This window comes from Sapajus apella, unplaced genomic scaffold (assembly GCF_009761245.1).
Source record: "Sapajus apella isolate SASKATOON/1434 unplaced genomic scaffold, GSC_monkey_1.0 scaffold171, whole genome shotgun sequence".
NCBI classification, from domain to species: Eukaryota; Metazoa; Chordata; class Mammalia; order Primates; family Cebidae; genus Sapajus; species Sapajus apella.
Window position 1 is genome coordinate 1980771 of NW_022437111.1, and position 15708 is coordinate 1996478.

General features: G+C 43.6%; 1 protein-coding gene across 5 annotated transcripts in view; it reads right to left on the minus strand.

Moving 5' to 3' along the window:
- Positions 1–62: 62 nt before the first annotated feature.
- FBXO40 (F-box protein 40) overlaps positions 63–15708 on the minus strand; it is a 36472-nt gene continuing 20826 nt past the window's right edge. The window contains exons 1-4 of one of the 5 annotated variants that reach the window (XM_032267683.1): positions 10637–11299; positions 9922–9954; positions 7180–9090; positions 2993–3474 (exon numbers count right to left, since the gene is read on the minus strand). In XM_032267683.1, coding sequence (XP_032123574.1) covers positions 3259–3474; positions 7180–9090; positions 9922–9924 — 2130 coding nt within the window. In that variant the 5' untranslated portion in view covers positions 9925–9954; positions 10637–11299 and the 3' untranslated portion in view covers positions 2993–3258. The other 4 variants (XM_032267682.1, XM_032267680.1, XM_032267681.1 and 1 more) reach the window with 4 other exon arrangements.

The following is a 15708-nucleotide window of genomic DNA, read 5'->3' on the forward strand; positions in this document are numbered from 1 at the left end:
TGGCTTCAGGCAGCTAAAAGTCTAAAACAAAACAAAACAGGACAATAACACAATAAGGCGGGTTGGACAAGCTTGGCACTGTGCCTCAGGCTTGTGCTCTGGTCTTTCTTCATGATACACACTTGATTTCAATGACAACTTCTATGCCTGTGAATCACACATCTATCTCTAGGCCGGACTCACAAGAGTCACCCAGTTAGCCTTACAGAGTGCAAAGCAGCTTTTATTTCCTCTTCTAGAGACATTGAGATTTCTAGTATACAGAGGTCAATCACCACAGATATACTCGATCTCATTCTTCATTTCAGTTTAATTTGACATCACACATAAATCAGACTTTTATAGTGATTTTCACGACACAGCTTCAAGTTCCACCTTGCTTTTCACTTTTCCTTTTGTTGTAAAACAGAAACTTCTTTTCCAGACCCTTATGCTATTAAGGCAGCAAGGTCCTCTCTGGCCCAGTGCTACAGACCTCAGTCTCCATATTCCGCTGATCTCTACTGTGGACTGCCTTTCTTGGCAATGATACCCACCAAGGGCTCTGCCCATAGACATCTCCCCTCCCTGTATACACAGCCCCTCTTTGCTCCCCTCAGCTGCTTCTAAATCTGAAGCCACATCTAGCTCTCTTGTCTATCAGATAACACTCACGGTTCATGCTGTTCATTCCAGCTTCCTCTCACAAATCATTTCTATCTAATTCATAGTCACCTGAAGGGTTTTGGTGCCACTGCCCTCTCACTAGGAAGTGTCCTTATCTTATTGAAGCTCGTGCTTCAATACAGCTTTGAAGGCAGCAACTGGAGGGGGAGAGTACGGCTAGAAGTGTGCAACTTACAAAGCAGTTGTGGGCAGTGCCACTCTCCTGAACCGAGGCTGCCCCCACCCACCTGATTTGGGAAGGGAAAGCGCTCTGCCCTCTTCCTTTCTGTATGTAGCACCTTGTTTCTCTTCCATTCATCCATAGCCCCTGATTTTCATCTCCACTGTTCCATAGTTTCCCTTTCTTTTTCTATTAAAATCACAAACCCAGAGTGGATTTTCGGAGCCTTTTTCCTCAGAACTGCCACCTGGACAACTCTCTTCCTTCCTTCCCACTGCAGTGTTAGGTTGTTTCCAGTTACTTATCTTCATGGAATAAAACCTTAGGTCATACCCTCGTCATATTGTTAGAAAATGGTGCCTTATATACAAATAAGAAATATAAAACAAAGGATGGGATTAGGAAAAATAGAGTGACATTATCAAATAGTACCAAGTGGCACATTACAATGAAAAGATGAGCATGTTTCTGGTCTGGGACTTGCTCTACTGCCTTCTTGACTCTTTTTGGAGGTGTTACCTACTTCATCTACACCAGCTCTGATCCATGTTTAGAGAGAACCCACGCAATAACAAGCACCCAGATTTACTAGACTCCTTCTTTTATTGGCGAAATTCTTTATTCTCTGCTTCCCTACAATGCCTGTCCTTTTCCTTTCCTATTTCTCACTTGCCTGAGAAATTGCTAGGACTGCAGGGAAAATGACACCAATTACAGTGAGAGGGATATAAACGCAGGGCCAATAACTCTACTTTCCAAGCTTCAGGTATAACCAAAGAGAGCTGAAAGGATACATTCTTGCATGTGGCTGAGGACATGAAGCCATACCAAACAAATCATCATCTCCATCTGGTTCCCAACTTAAAATCACTACGTGTCTAAAATAAATATTTCAATTTCTTAAAGAGCTGCATGAAATCATAACTACTGTGGATAGCTAAGGGAGATAAGATTTTGCTGTTCTAAAAAATAAGTATATCCTAACTTATTGTCACTAGTATGACATCCTTTAGGGATTTTCAACCAGGAGCCAATTTCCTCCCCGACATTCAGCAATGTGTGGTGACATTTTTGGTTGTCGCCTCTGTGCTGGTGCTACTGGCATTTCATGGATAGGCCAAGGATGCTGGCCGGTGTCCTGTAGTGCACAGAACAGTCCCTTAAAACAAATAATTATCCAGTTCAAAATGTCAATAGTTCTAAGGCTAAGAAGCCCTGTTTTGGGGGATGCCAGTTTCTATTGTGTCTTTTTATCTTTTACTTTTGTTCTTATGAATATTCACTGTTCGATACCAAAAACAGCAGTATCATCCATTTTTGTCAGACTGAATGCATGGCCAGCAATATGGACAGGTAGGAGTAATTTCAGGGAGCCACTATATTCACATGTCTTTCTCTCCAAGACCCCAGTAGCTACCCAAGTGGGGTCTAGGAGCTGGTGACTGGTGCCATAGGAACTACAGTGGGCCTTGGCTGCACTTTGCCAAAGGCATGGTCTCCCTGGGCTACCCTGTGCATTCTGGCATGACACTGAGGTTGGCGTTAGTGTATTGAGGTCATTTCAGATAGCACAGCGTGCCCAGGGGCCATGCCTATGTTCTGCCTAACTCAGACGTAGAACATAATTTTCAGAAGAAAAAAAATATTGACTCCTAAGTCATCATTAAGATGTTACAAAGTAGGCTTGTGGCTTTTTGTCCTAAGGTTCTCCATAAATGTGGTGTCTCCTTTGGACGCCCCATTTCTCAAGGCTTTCCTGCTGTATGTTGCCAAGATTCTAACAACAGATTCTGTGACCTCATTTCTGCCTCTCATGTTTTGGCCTGTGGTGTCTTTGAGGCTGCCATGCTCAGCCAGGGGCTCTGTTATGTCAGGCTGTGCCTCTCTGGCTTAGAGGCAGTAGGATGACTAAAACGAGCCCCAGACTTGACTGTCAAAATAGACACAGCTCCAGAGCCTTCAAGCTGTGCTACCTTCACTCTGTGTTCTCTGGGGAGTAACTCTCTGCACCTTAGTCCCATCCTGCATTTACTGTCCCACAAATTTGAAAGTGCTTTGTAAGCGAAAAAGTTCATGTAAAAGCACAGGCCTGTACTGGTTATGGAATTTTGTGGCTCTCTCATCTCTTAAGAAATTGGGTCCATCTTCCAAATGGCCTCAAATTACTTACTTTCTTCTCAGACCAATCTATTTTAGAAAGAAAGAAAAAAAAGAAAAGGAAACAAATCATCAGTATGGCACTATGGTATAGGCCATGTCTTAGGGAATTCTTAGGCCTCGTGTTGAGGTTTTGAAGGACACTGCATGTTCCAATACACCCTGATAAGCAAATAGACAGTTTACAGAAGGGAGTTCTCAAAACCACACTCTGTCCTACTTCAGGACCTCTGAGAAGAAATCCAAGAATGGTGCATTGGGTGACATCTGAATTTTTAGGAGACGTATCTTCCTCGTGGTCTGATTCTGAAGGTGGAGACTAAGCTCTCTCGGGCCTGCTCACGTGGCTCACACATGCTGGTCAAAAGAATTGGGTCAGTTTTGTGCTCTACAATGTTGAAAGGACAAGACTTCAGGTGCTCAGACATGGAGGTGACTTCATTAAACTCCCAGCTCTTGATTTTGGAGAAAAGGCTGCTGAACTGCCAGATCTGTTGAGAAAGATAGAAGTTCAAAGGTGAATATAGGGGCATTACCCTTCAGCTAGCTTTATTTGGGCCCTATAAGGAAATACCCTTCTGTTCTTCCTATTCTTAGACTCCAGAGTGTTTAGTGACTCCCGCAGACATTTGGTAGCTCCTTCTGCAGCATTCAATTCCTAGTTCCCCTTTCCAACCAATAATCTTCCCAGTCAGCCCTGTAGTTGCGAGAATGGCTAACACCAAGCAGCATATTGACCACACACACTCCCCTGCTCCTCTACCAGCAAGTGATTAATTTTAGAGTAGATGCACAGTTCAAATCAGGACAATTAGTACCAATGCAACTCTTATTTCAGAACTTTTGTCGAAGATATCGGAAAGCAGGTTCTCTTTTTCCTTCTGTACTTGAACTGGGAAGCTGAAGTCCTAGGAGCTACCAGCAATCACCAGGAACCACTGAGGGAGAACTATCTTACAATGTAGCCATTACAGAGGAAGTAGAGGTAAGAAACGGAAAGAAAAAAATGTCATTTGGGGGCAGTTTTTGAGCTGTTAGATCAAGCCTTACCTGAAGTCATTACCTTTGAACTTTTTAGTTACATAGGCCAATAAATTCCCTTTATTGTTCATGTCACTTTAGGTTGATTTTCTATTGCTTGAAATTAAAGTATCCTAACTCATAAGAGTCTCACTAGAATGGGAGCCCCATAGGAGACTTCTATAATTTCTAAAATATCCTCTGGTCTTTCCACCTGGGATGTGATGGCAAAGTTTTTCAAGTCTGGCTATGTGAGTAGGCATAACCTAATACTCTTTCAGTCTGACTACTTCACCTACAGTTTCTTGTCACTGTTCCTATGTAGGAAAAGTGGGGTTTTTTTTGAGCTCTTAGAACTATTTCCCTTTTTACTTTAAAAATCCATTCTAGGAGGGGCACAATGGCTAACACCTGTAATCCCAGCATTTGGGAGGCCAAGGTGGGCAGATCTCGAGGTCAGGAGTTCAAGACCAGCCTGGCCAACGTGGTGAAACCCCATCTTTACTAAAAATACAAAAAATTAGCTAGGCATGGTGGCAGATGCCTGTAATCCCAGCTACTTGGGAGGCTGAGGCAGGAGAATTGCTGGAACCCAGGAGGCGGAGGTTGCAGTCAGCTGAACTCGACCCACTGCACTCCAGCCTGGGCAACAGAGTGACGCTCAATCTAAAAAACAAAAACCAAAACCATAAAACAACAAAAACAAAAACAAAACCCATTCTAATGTGAGTATACTTTAGCCCCAACTAATTTTCTTTATTTCTTTCTCCAAGGAAATTAGCTTGTCCCAAAAAATATCTGAGAGTGGTCAACCATCATTGAATTGGAGACAAACTGGAGCCAAAAATTAATGCAATTTCTAGTCTCTAAATTAAATTATTTACACCTGATTTTAGGTGGTTTTAGACAATACTATTCATGAAGGCAGTGTGTCAGTCTGCAATCATATTTCTTCCTGATATGTGCTTGGTTGGCAATGTTTATTTAACACTTAAATACAGGCACATATACAAGAGGGAGAGTCTTGTAATAACTTTTTGAGGAAGACTGCTCAGGAATAAATAATGGAAAACATACCAAACGTTTTAGACATAATCAATAAAAGTAGATGTAAACAACTACAACTCCCCAATGCCAACTTGCAAACACCACATATTAGGAAGAAATTCAACGGTGAGATTATGGAATTATTGGCCTAAATGAGCATCATAAATTGATGGTTCATATTACCAACATGCTTAACATGAGAAAGGATGCTACAAGCACTGGAATATAATGAATTAGGAGCCTCACTTCAGCATGGTACAAGCTGGTAGAAGTTACAATATAGTTAAACAAACATGACCCATTGGGGAAAAGGAACAAGGTATTTCTGAAGGGAAAGGTTCTTTGATTTATACAACAGAGTGTTTTTTGAACAATTAAATTAGCATTTGAATCATGGGAAATCAGTGGGCCAATTCATTTATAATTTCAAAATGCCTTTATCAAAGGCAAAACTGTTTTAAAAAATTAGTTGATGTGGGATTGAGGAGATTGGTTGGCCTCCTGTATCAATCAAACTCAGCGCAGGGAACAGGTGGCACACTCAGACTGGGAAATCTGAAGAGGATTTTTTTTTAAAAGGAATGATTTACAGACACAAGAGCAGGGCATAGGAAAGCCACAAGATACAGTGCAGTACCCAGGGTGAATAGCAACTTAGAGAGTTATGCCTTGGTCCTGAAGGAGAAGAAGGGAGGTTGTTGGATCCCAGAGTGAGTAATTTTGTATAGAGACCCACCTGATAAAGCCACCTTCAGTGGAGGGACAGTGCCTGCTCAAAGTGTCATGAAGGAGAGAAAGCATGCAGGGGGGAAGCCAGGAGAATAGATACTTCAACCTCATTCTTCCCTCCCTCCCATTTCCTGCTGACACATTCCATTTAGGTTAGCCCCACTGGAAGCTAGAAGGCAAGGGAGCCAGCTGAGGCAATCTGTACAGGTCATCCTCCCAGGGGACAGACAGGGTGGAGAAGAATGGAGAATGGATGTTGTGAGCAAACAGAAGATGTTCAGCACGCATATACAGATGAACAGGCTCTATCCTCTGCATTGCTATTTACGTGTTTATAACTCTGTCTTTTCTACTAGACTGACTTCCTTGAGTCAGTCTTACCAGTGCCTAGTACTGTGCTTGGCACATAAAAAGCTCCTTAAGGCTGGGCCCAGTGGCTCATGAGTGTAATCCCAGCACTTTGGGAGGACAAGGCAGGAGGATCACCTGAGGTCGGGAGTTTGAGACCAGCCTGACCAACGTGGAGAAACCCTGTCTCTATTAAAAATACAGGATTAGCCTGGCATGGTGGCGCATGACTGTAATCCCAGTTACTCGGGAAGCTGAGGCAGGATAATCGCTTGAACCCAGGAGGTGGAGGTTGCAGTGAGCTGAGATCATGCCATTACACTCCAGCCTCGACAACAAGAGTGAAACCCTGTCTCAAAACAAACAAACAACTCATGAAAAATATTTGTTACACCCAGGTGCAGTGGCTCACACATGTAATTTCAGCACTTTGGGAGGCCAAAATGGGAAGATCACTTGAGGTCAGGAGTTGAGTAGTTCAAAACCAGCCTGCACAATACAGTGAGACCCCATCTCAATTTAAAAATTAGTCAGATGTGGCTGGGCATGGTGGCTCACACCTGTAATCCCAGCACTTTGGGACGCCAAGGCGAGAGGATCACCTGAGGTCAGGAATTCGAGACCAGTCTGGCCAACATGGTGAGACCCCATCTCTACTAAATATACAAAAAATTAGCTGGTTGTGGTGGCATGCCCCTGTAATCCCAGCTACTCAGGAGTCTGAAGTGAGAGAATTGCTTGTACCCAGGAGGTTGAGGTAGCAGTGAGCTGAGATAGCGCTGCTGCATTCCAGCCTGGGCGACAGAGCGAGACTTCATCTCAAAACTATTAATAAATAAATGTTAGTTAGATGTGGTGATGCACATCTGTAGTCCCAGCTACTTGGAAGACTGAGGCAAGAGGATCACTTGAGCCCAGAAGTTTGAGGCTGTAGTAAGCTACGATTGAGCCACTGCACTTTTGCCTGGCAACAGAGAGAGAATCTGTCTCTAAAAAATGAAACAAAAAATTGTTGAATGAACCAATTACTACATAAATGAGTGTTTACTCACTTCTCTGTGGACTCTCCAGGAGAAGCCTCCATGGGAACACCTCTTCTTCTTCCATTGCAAGAGGACCATCCCTCTCTCTTGTAACAAAGTGGCACAGATATTCCTCATCAGCACAGACACCTGGGAGAGCTGGGCCAGGCTGACGCTGTCCAAGAACCCAGCAATGTACTGCAAAATCTCCAGGGGCAGGCTGGTTAGAGAATTCTGACTTTTTCCTCCATGGCCCAAAAGATGGTTGTTCTTCCTTCCCTCACTCAGCTCTGGAGCAACCTCTGGCTTAATGGCAAAGGTCTTGAGCTCCTGACTATAGATTACTTTTGCCTTTTGCCCTGGGGGACGGAAATGGTTTTGAACAAATGTACATCCCAAGTAGGCAAGAGGGCATCGATGCTGGAACCAGCCATTGAGACATGACTGAATGTCTGTGTGGACATTCTTGAAGTGCAGGGGGAACTCATCCCTCCTGAAGAATTTGCTGCAAGTGAAAGTGAAGGCAGAGCTGCTTTTGTTGTGTCTCCTGGTCACACACTCACTGTGGAGCTCCACGTGGAGTCCCACTGGGGTGGCAGGGGCTAGGTCAGCCAGCACTGTCCCAGAGGAAAACTGTTCTGGCTCAAAGTTGTATGTTTGTGTGGCAAAATCCATGAACAGTCCGTCAATGCTTCTGGATTCAGAGATGACGTGGCCTTTGAGTTCTCTTTCCAAAGCACACTGGAGGGTGGTCTTGATGAGATCTGATTTGGGCAGATCCTCCACAGTGATCCCCAGATCTGAAGTATCCACTGCCTTGTGTTCACTGGGCTTACAACTCAACATGGCATCTCCAAGTCGAGCTCGCTTTCCACAGTAGCTCACAGGAACTTTGAAGGTGTACACAGTCTTAACTTCCTGAGCCTCAAGCTTGCCATAAACAAAGTCTCTTTCCTTAGGTGTACAAGCAGGCATCTGACCAAAGTGAATCAGCATTCGCCCGTTGTGCACTAGATACATGTTATAGTCCTTTGCATCCACAGCTGTTTTCAGTCTTTCCAGAACACCATCCTGCCAAGGGGCAAGCCCCATGGTTTCCACGGTTTTATGAATGTCCTGCTGCTTCTGATTCTCCTGTGGTTCTTTCTTTTTGGGAACGCCCTCTCCTTCAACCATGCTATTGCCACTGGAAATCTGTTCTTTCTCTGGGCCATTCTTGTTCTTGTTCTCATAGCTCACTGATGAATTTGTTAAAGCAGAGGCTGCATGCTCCTTACTGAAAATATTTTCCCACTGGCCAAACTTGTCCAGGTCCATCCCTTCTTTGGTTTTGGCTAGCATCTCCCGTTCTTCTTGACTTAGCTCTGCCATCTCCTCATTAGTTGCTGACAAATCATGTGGTACCAAACTGACATCCAATCCACCCACTGCTCCTCCCATGTCCTCCACACTGGTTTCACCATTCATAGTTGGCTCCTCCTCAGTGGCCTCTCTAGTTTCTGGGAAAAGTTCCACCATTTTCAAGGATCTGAAGAGGACCTTCTGGTCCTGCAGGGCCAGGGCTGTGTCCAAACACTCCTCATTGGGGTTTTCTTTCATAATGTTCTCATGAAGGGTGGTTTCAGAGTCCACGTTTGGCCAGCGGTTCCACTCCATAGAGCAGCAGACCACACTGGCGGGGCACACCTGCAGGTGCTTGGCCAGCTTGTGGCGGGACATGGACAGGGGGCAGCCATATTTGGAGTTGAGGCAGGGAACCTGCTCTAATGGACAGAGGAGCTGGTGCTCTGCCTCTTTGCACATGTGGAAGGTGGCACCACAGAGCAAGTGGCAGCTTATTACCAGGCAGGAGATGTTGGGTTCCACAGGAACGTAGCAGTGACGGTTGAAGCACCCCTCGCAATGCCTGTGCTGCCCTGGTGAGGGCCTGCGTGCTTTCCCCTGGAGACACCAAGGACAGGGGAAAGAAAACAAATGGATACTGAGGAGAAGCTCTATGCATATCTGTGACTGTGTTTTAATTGACATATTTCCTGTTTATACCTGCTTTTTACAGAAACCTTGAAATGTGTAGAAAATCACAATCCCGCAATCCAGAAATAACAACTATAATTACTTTTTACTATAGTTTATTGTATATTTGGAGTAGATGTGTTTAGAATAGGAAAAAAAGAACTGAATATAGTGGACTACATTGTTAACAATGGTTATTTTTGAGTTGTGGATTACAGGTGATATATATCATACAGATAACACTATGAATATGACTTCTCATCCTGCTTTTTGAGACTAGATTGTTTTATTAGTTATTCTTTGCAAACTTTTTTTTATAATGGCAGTGTAACATTCTGGAATATGGGTGTGCTATCATTTAATCAGCTACCACCAGAAGGCGGGCTGGGAGGACAGCAGCCATGTCTGGTTTTGCACGCATCAAAGTCCCAAGCATCTGGCATGGGGCCTGGACTTTTGAGAGTACTCAGTGCTTGCTGAATGAAGGAACTGTTAACCATTTAGACTATTACTGGCTTTTTGACTATTTTATTTAAATTTTCACTAAAATTCTTTGCTCAAAAATCCTTCTCAACTCTGTTTTCCCCTTACTCTGCATCAGTTTCTTCCAGGTTCTGTTCAGCATCTCTGGTTTGGAAAAAAGCTGATAAATATTATACAAACCATAAGAACAAGTCTGCTAGCTGCTTGGGCTACAGGCTAAATTAAAAAAGACCTGGACCTCTCAATGTGAAGCCCTAATAAGCTCCTGGTGCTTACCATGGCGCCCCAATTTCTTCTTGCTTCTTAGCTCTAGGGGAAAATATGAATATAAATGATTAGTAAGAAAAGCAGTTAAGTTATCTATATTAACAGGGGCTAAAGAGACTTCACACACTGTCTCATTTAATTCCTTCCACCATCCTGGAGGTGCCTTTTTCCCCCATTTTTGAGACAAGGAAACAGAAGCTTGAAGAAGGTAAGTAACTTGTCCAAGGTCACACAGCTGCTAAGTGATGGAATCGGCTTTGCAATCCAGGCCATGCTGGCCCATGCTATTTTCACTGACCCCCACTGCCCTCTGATGGGGCATATTACCAACCATGGAATGTGTAACTTCTGCTTCCTGTAACTTTTCTCCATTGTCTGCTGACAATTATCCTGGCATTCTAAACACTTTTCTACCCACAGTCTGGCATAGGTTACCTTCTAATCTTCTCTTCCACTGGGGCTTCCTGTCCACTTAGAGGTCAGCCTGACATCTCCCTTGGTCTGGGGCAGTGTATAGGCATCTGTGAAATATCTGTAACATGCCATTCCCCTTGGCATATTCAGCTGTGCTGTGGCTAGAGCAGAGGTCACAACCCCAAAGGTCCCAGAGGTCGATTGAGTGGAAAGCCTGGCAAGTGAAAGAGAAAATGCCCTGCCTTCAGGGAAATGAAATTTCTCAGCTAGCTCTGGTTAATTGATGCCATATGGGAATGTGTTGCCAGACCTGGTTTTTCCAGAAACAGTAGGGATGAGGACTTTTGTGAGTGGTGATATGGTTTAGTGGTTGGAAGGCAGACTGGACAGGTTTCAACCCTGGCGCTATGAGTCAGTGGCTCTGAGACTTTGGGAATGTTACTTCACCTCTTTGCTCATCAGTTTCCCCATTTGTAGAGAGAAGATAATAATAGCACTTATCCCATAGTGCTGTTGTGAGGAGTAAATGAGCTAAATATACATGAAACTCTTAGAACAGTGCTTGTCTCATAAGGAGTGATCTATACGTTTGCTATTATAAAGTAGTATTTTACATTTCATCATAATGCAAAATATTTTGCTATATAATACATCATAATGCAAAAGATTTTACTACATAATATATCAAAATAAAAATCCTCTGAATTTTAAATGTTAGCAACTAACTTAATTTAAAACAACACTCTATTTGTGCCAAGGAAAACATTAATGCTGGCCAAATAGGATCTGTAGGTTGCCAGTTTGCAATTATCTGGTCTAGAGAATTTGTAACATAATTTCAGCACTGTGTTAGTCTGTGAAGGAGTGGGGAGGTTAGCATCCAAATGTCAGAAGATCCAGATCCATAAGTTTAAAATTTGGCCAGGTGCAATGACTCACACCTGTATTCCTAGCACTTTGGGAGGCTGAGGTGGGTTGATTGTTTGAGCCCAGGAGTTCAAGACCAGTCTGAGCAACATAGTGAGACCCTATCTCTACTAAAAAAAAGTTAAAAAATTAGCTGGACATGGTGGTGCATGCCTGTGGTCCCAGCTACTTAAGAGTGATGCTGGCCGGGTGTGGTGTCTCATGCCTGTAATCCAAGCACTTTGGAGGCCAAGACGGGTGGATCACCTGAGGTCGGGAGTTCAAGACCAGCCTGACCAACATGGTGAAACCCTGTCTTAAAAAAAATAATAGGCCGGGCGCGGTGGCTCACGCCTGTAATCCCAGCACTTTGGGAGGCCGAGGCAGGTGGATCACAAGGTCAAGAGATCGAGACCATCCTGGTCAACATGGGGAAACCCCATCTCTACTAAAAATACAAAAAATTAACTAGGCATGGTGGCGCGTGCCTGTAATCCCAGCTACTCAGGAGGCTGAGGCGGGAGAATTGCCTGAACCCAGGAGGCGGAGGTTGCGGTGAGCCGAGATCGTGCCATTGCACTCCAGCCTGGGTAACAAGAGCGAAACTCCGTCTCAAAAAAAAAATAATAATAATAATAATAATAAAATAAACAATAAAAAAAAGAGTGATGCTGAGGTGAGAGGATCAGGAGGTCAAGGCTGCAGTGAGCCGTAATGGCACCACTGCACTCCAGTGTGGGTTCTTGAGAGAGTAAGACCCTGTCTAAAAAAAAAAATTTTTTTTTTACGTTACATTAGAATTTGCCAATTCATTGTGAATAAAATTTCCCCCAACTTTAAAAAAAATTTTTAAATATTGTTTTTTACTTCCAAAGACAAATCATCAAAAATATAAAATAATAAAAGAAAAAACATTTCAAATATACAAAAAAAGTGAAGGAATATATACAATGAACACCAAAATATACTTAGCTAGATGCAATGATTGCTAACATTTTGCCATTTTTGTGTCCTCTCTTTCTCTCCTCTCTGTCTCTCTCTGTCTCCCCCCATCCCTGCCCACCCACCACACACACACAGTTTTGGCTGAGCCACTTGAAAATAAGTTGTTGATGTAAGATGCTTTATCCCTAAGTACTTCAGCTTGTATTTCCTAAGAATAAAGCCTTATAATAACATTGCCTTACCTAAGAAAACTAAAAATTCTTTTCTAATATATAAAATGCCAATAGTCACATTTCTCCAGTTGTACTCAAAATATCTATTATAGTTATTTTTAATATTTTTGTTTATTCAACATTTTATTGATATATAATAGTTGTACATATTTGGGGGTACATGTAATATTTTGATGCCTGTATACAATGTGGAATGATCAAATCAGGGTAATTGGGATATCCATCACCTAAAACACTTTTCTTTGTGTTGGGAACATTATAATTCTTCTCTTTTAGCTTTTTTTTTTGAGACAGAGCCTCACTCTTGTTGCCCAGCCTGGAGTGCAATAGCACATCACAGCCCACTGAAACCTTCATCTCCTGGGTTCAAGCGATTCTCCTGCCTCAGCCTCCCAAGTAGCTGGGATTACAGGTGCTTGCTACCATGCCCAACTAATTTTTTTGTATTTTTAATAGAGATGGGGTTTCACCATGTTGGCTAGGATGGTCTCGTCTCGATCTCTTGACCTTGTGATCCACCTGCCTTGGCCTCCCAAAATGCTGGGATTACAGGCATGAGCCACCATGCCTGGCCCAAAATTTTTTAACTGTTACATAATATTTGTACATATTTATGGTATACATGTGATATTTTGTTACATGCTACTGAGTGTGAAAGAGGAATAACGGTAGAGTGCTCTATGCTCCTAATAGCCCTAGTCAGGGGGCAGGTGAGAAGTCCCAAGCAGGAGCATCAAACAGGGTTAGGACCCAGCAGAAGATAAACAAAGCTGTTAAAGACAGAGAAAGAGAGGAACAGAGTAGGGTGGCTGAGAGGGTTGGGCTGTGCTATGGTCTGAATGTTTGTGTCCCCCCCCAAATTAGAATGTGGAAATCTAATTCCCAGTGTGAGGGTGTCTGGTCATGGGGCCTTCAAGAGGTGATTATGTTCAAGAAAGTCCTGCTTACCAGGCCTCTTGTTTAATAAGACGTGACCAGTGTGACTCCATCTTAAAGTGAATAGTGAGGCACTCACAAGACACCTGTAAGGTTAATGCTTATGGTCTGAAAATAGCCACATCCCAAGCTGACCATCACTTATAATTACAGAATATTTATGGCCAGACAAAACATCTCACACCAAGCCTGCAGAACTTCCAGATGTCCTGAGAGTGCAACCCTTTTTACTTACTTAGAGATAATGTTAATGAGCAAGGTGTGGTTAAAAATTTAAAAGATTGATGGTCACTGATAACACTGACAGCCACTGCCTTTAGTGAGCACATCCGCACATTTCAAGTTTAATTTAGCTCCTTATGGTATTTTTTTTCTGTTTTGGAGACAGTCTCATTCTGTTGTTCTGTTGCCCAGGCTGGAATGCAATGGCGCCATCTCAGCTCACTGCAACCTCCGCCTCCCAGGTTCAAATGATTCTCCCACTTCAGCCTCCCCAGTAGCTGGGATTACAGGTGTGCACCACCACGCCAGGCTAATTTAGTATTTTTAGAAGAGACAGGGTTTTGCCAAGTTGGCCAGGCTTGTTTCAAACTCCTGACCTCAAGTAATCTACCTGCTTCGGTCTCCCAAAGTGCTGGAATTACAGGCATAAGCCACCACACCAGGCCTTGTAGTTTCTTATAAGTAGAGCCACTAACAAAAGAGGGAGCATTCCTTCTTTTGCTGCAGATGCCATAGCCTGTAACAGTAGTTTCCAACAAACATGCTTCTTTCACTGTACTCTGACTTGCCTCAAATCCTTTCCCGTGAGAATCCAAGAACCCACTCTTGGGGTCTGGATCATGATCCTCTTTTCTGGCAACATCTTTCTGGTGTCCTCGTATGAGGATTGACAAGAAGAAGAAACTCCCACTCCGAAGGAAAACAGTCTGCGTAGCATCGATTGGCTGACTTTGGGTAAGCGGGGCTCATTTTAGAGTCATTAAGCCATTCTGGGGGAAAAGAATGCTTGTCCACTACTACCTGGGTCAGAGGCCCAAGGCTCAAGGGGTTACAAGCACCAGGGTTTATTTGGGAAAATGGATTTAGCCCTATGAGATGTTTGCCACTATCTCCTTGGTAGTAATCCACATTGTGCTCTCTGATGCTGGCCTGATCCTCCTGCTTCTTGTCTCCTGTTGGCTTGCTGCCTTTGTTTCACAGAAGCCCTGAGGCTGCCACAGAAAGGAAGGGTGGCCTAAACAGTTTAGCTTTTTTTTTTTTTTTTTTTTTTTTGAGACAGTGTCTCACTCTGCCACCCAGGCTGGAGTGCAATGGTGCGATCTCGGCTCACTGCAACTTCCGCCTCCTGGGTTCAAGCAATTCTCCTGCCTCAGCCTCCTCAGTAGCTGGGATTACAGGCACCTGCCACCATGCCCAGCTGTTTTTTGTATTTTTAGTAGAGACAGAGTTTCACCATGTTGGCCAGGCTGGTCTCAAACTCCTGACCTCAAGTGATCCGCCCACCTCAGCCTCCCAGAGTGCTGGGATTACAGGGATGAGCCACCATGCCCGGCCACCAAACAGTTTAGCTTTTACTTTCCTTGCCTCTCGTCTCACTCAATTTGCCACTTGTCTGAGGGACACTGGAAACAAGAAGTCTCTTGGGAATCTAGTCTTTTTGTACCTTACTTATTGGAAGAGATGGGCAACAACTCCTCCATTACTGCAGTTACAAGTTAAAGTCTGGTATTTAACAGCCATATGTGACAAGATTAAATATGCCCTGTAAGCAAAAGCCTCTTTTATGTCTGTCCCTGCAAACAATTAGGCCCAGAATGGAGGACAGGAGACTTTTCCTTAACAGTTTTCTCTTGTCTCTTAATCAGAGGATCATCTTTCATCTGCCGGGCCCTGCTTTCTAGACCCAGAATATCATCTTTGACCTGAAATAGTTCTGTCAGGGAATCCCAAGTTATAGCTTGCCCATTTCTCTTGTTTGGTTCAACATCTATTTTTTTTGCTGGGTTCCTTGTGGCACTGTCTCAGGCAACCATGGGTCTGCTTACTTGTTCTTATTATCTTGATATAAACAAGGGGACTCAATGGGCTCCAGAAGTTTCTCCCTTGGCCAAATTGGCACTAACTTCCTTTTAGTGGAGCTTGGCTGGAGGCAATGCAATCTTGCTGACAAGGAGTATTTGGCACTCAGTCCTCTTGGAGAATGTGGCGGTATCTACCTGAAAAGCTCAATGCTAGGGTGCATTTTAACCTACTGGGAAAGATTTAAACTGGATGGGCTTAAGATAAACTTTTTTTTTTATAACACTGGCCTCAGTATCCTTTGGGAGGACCAGAAAGGTGGACCTCAGGTGGTACAACA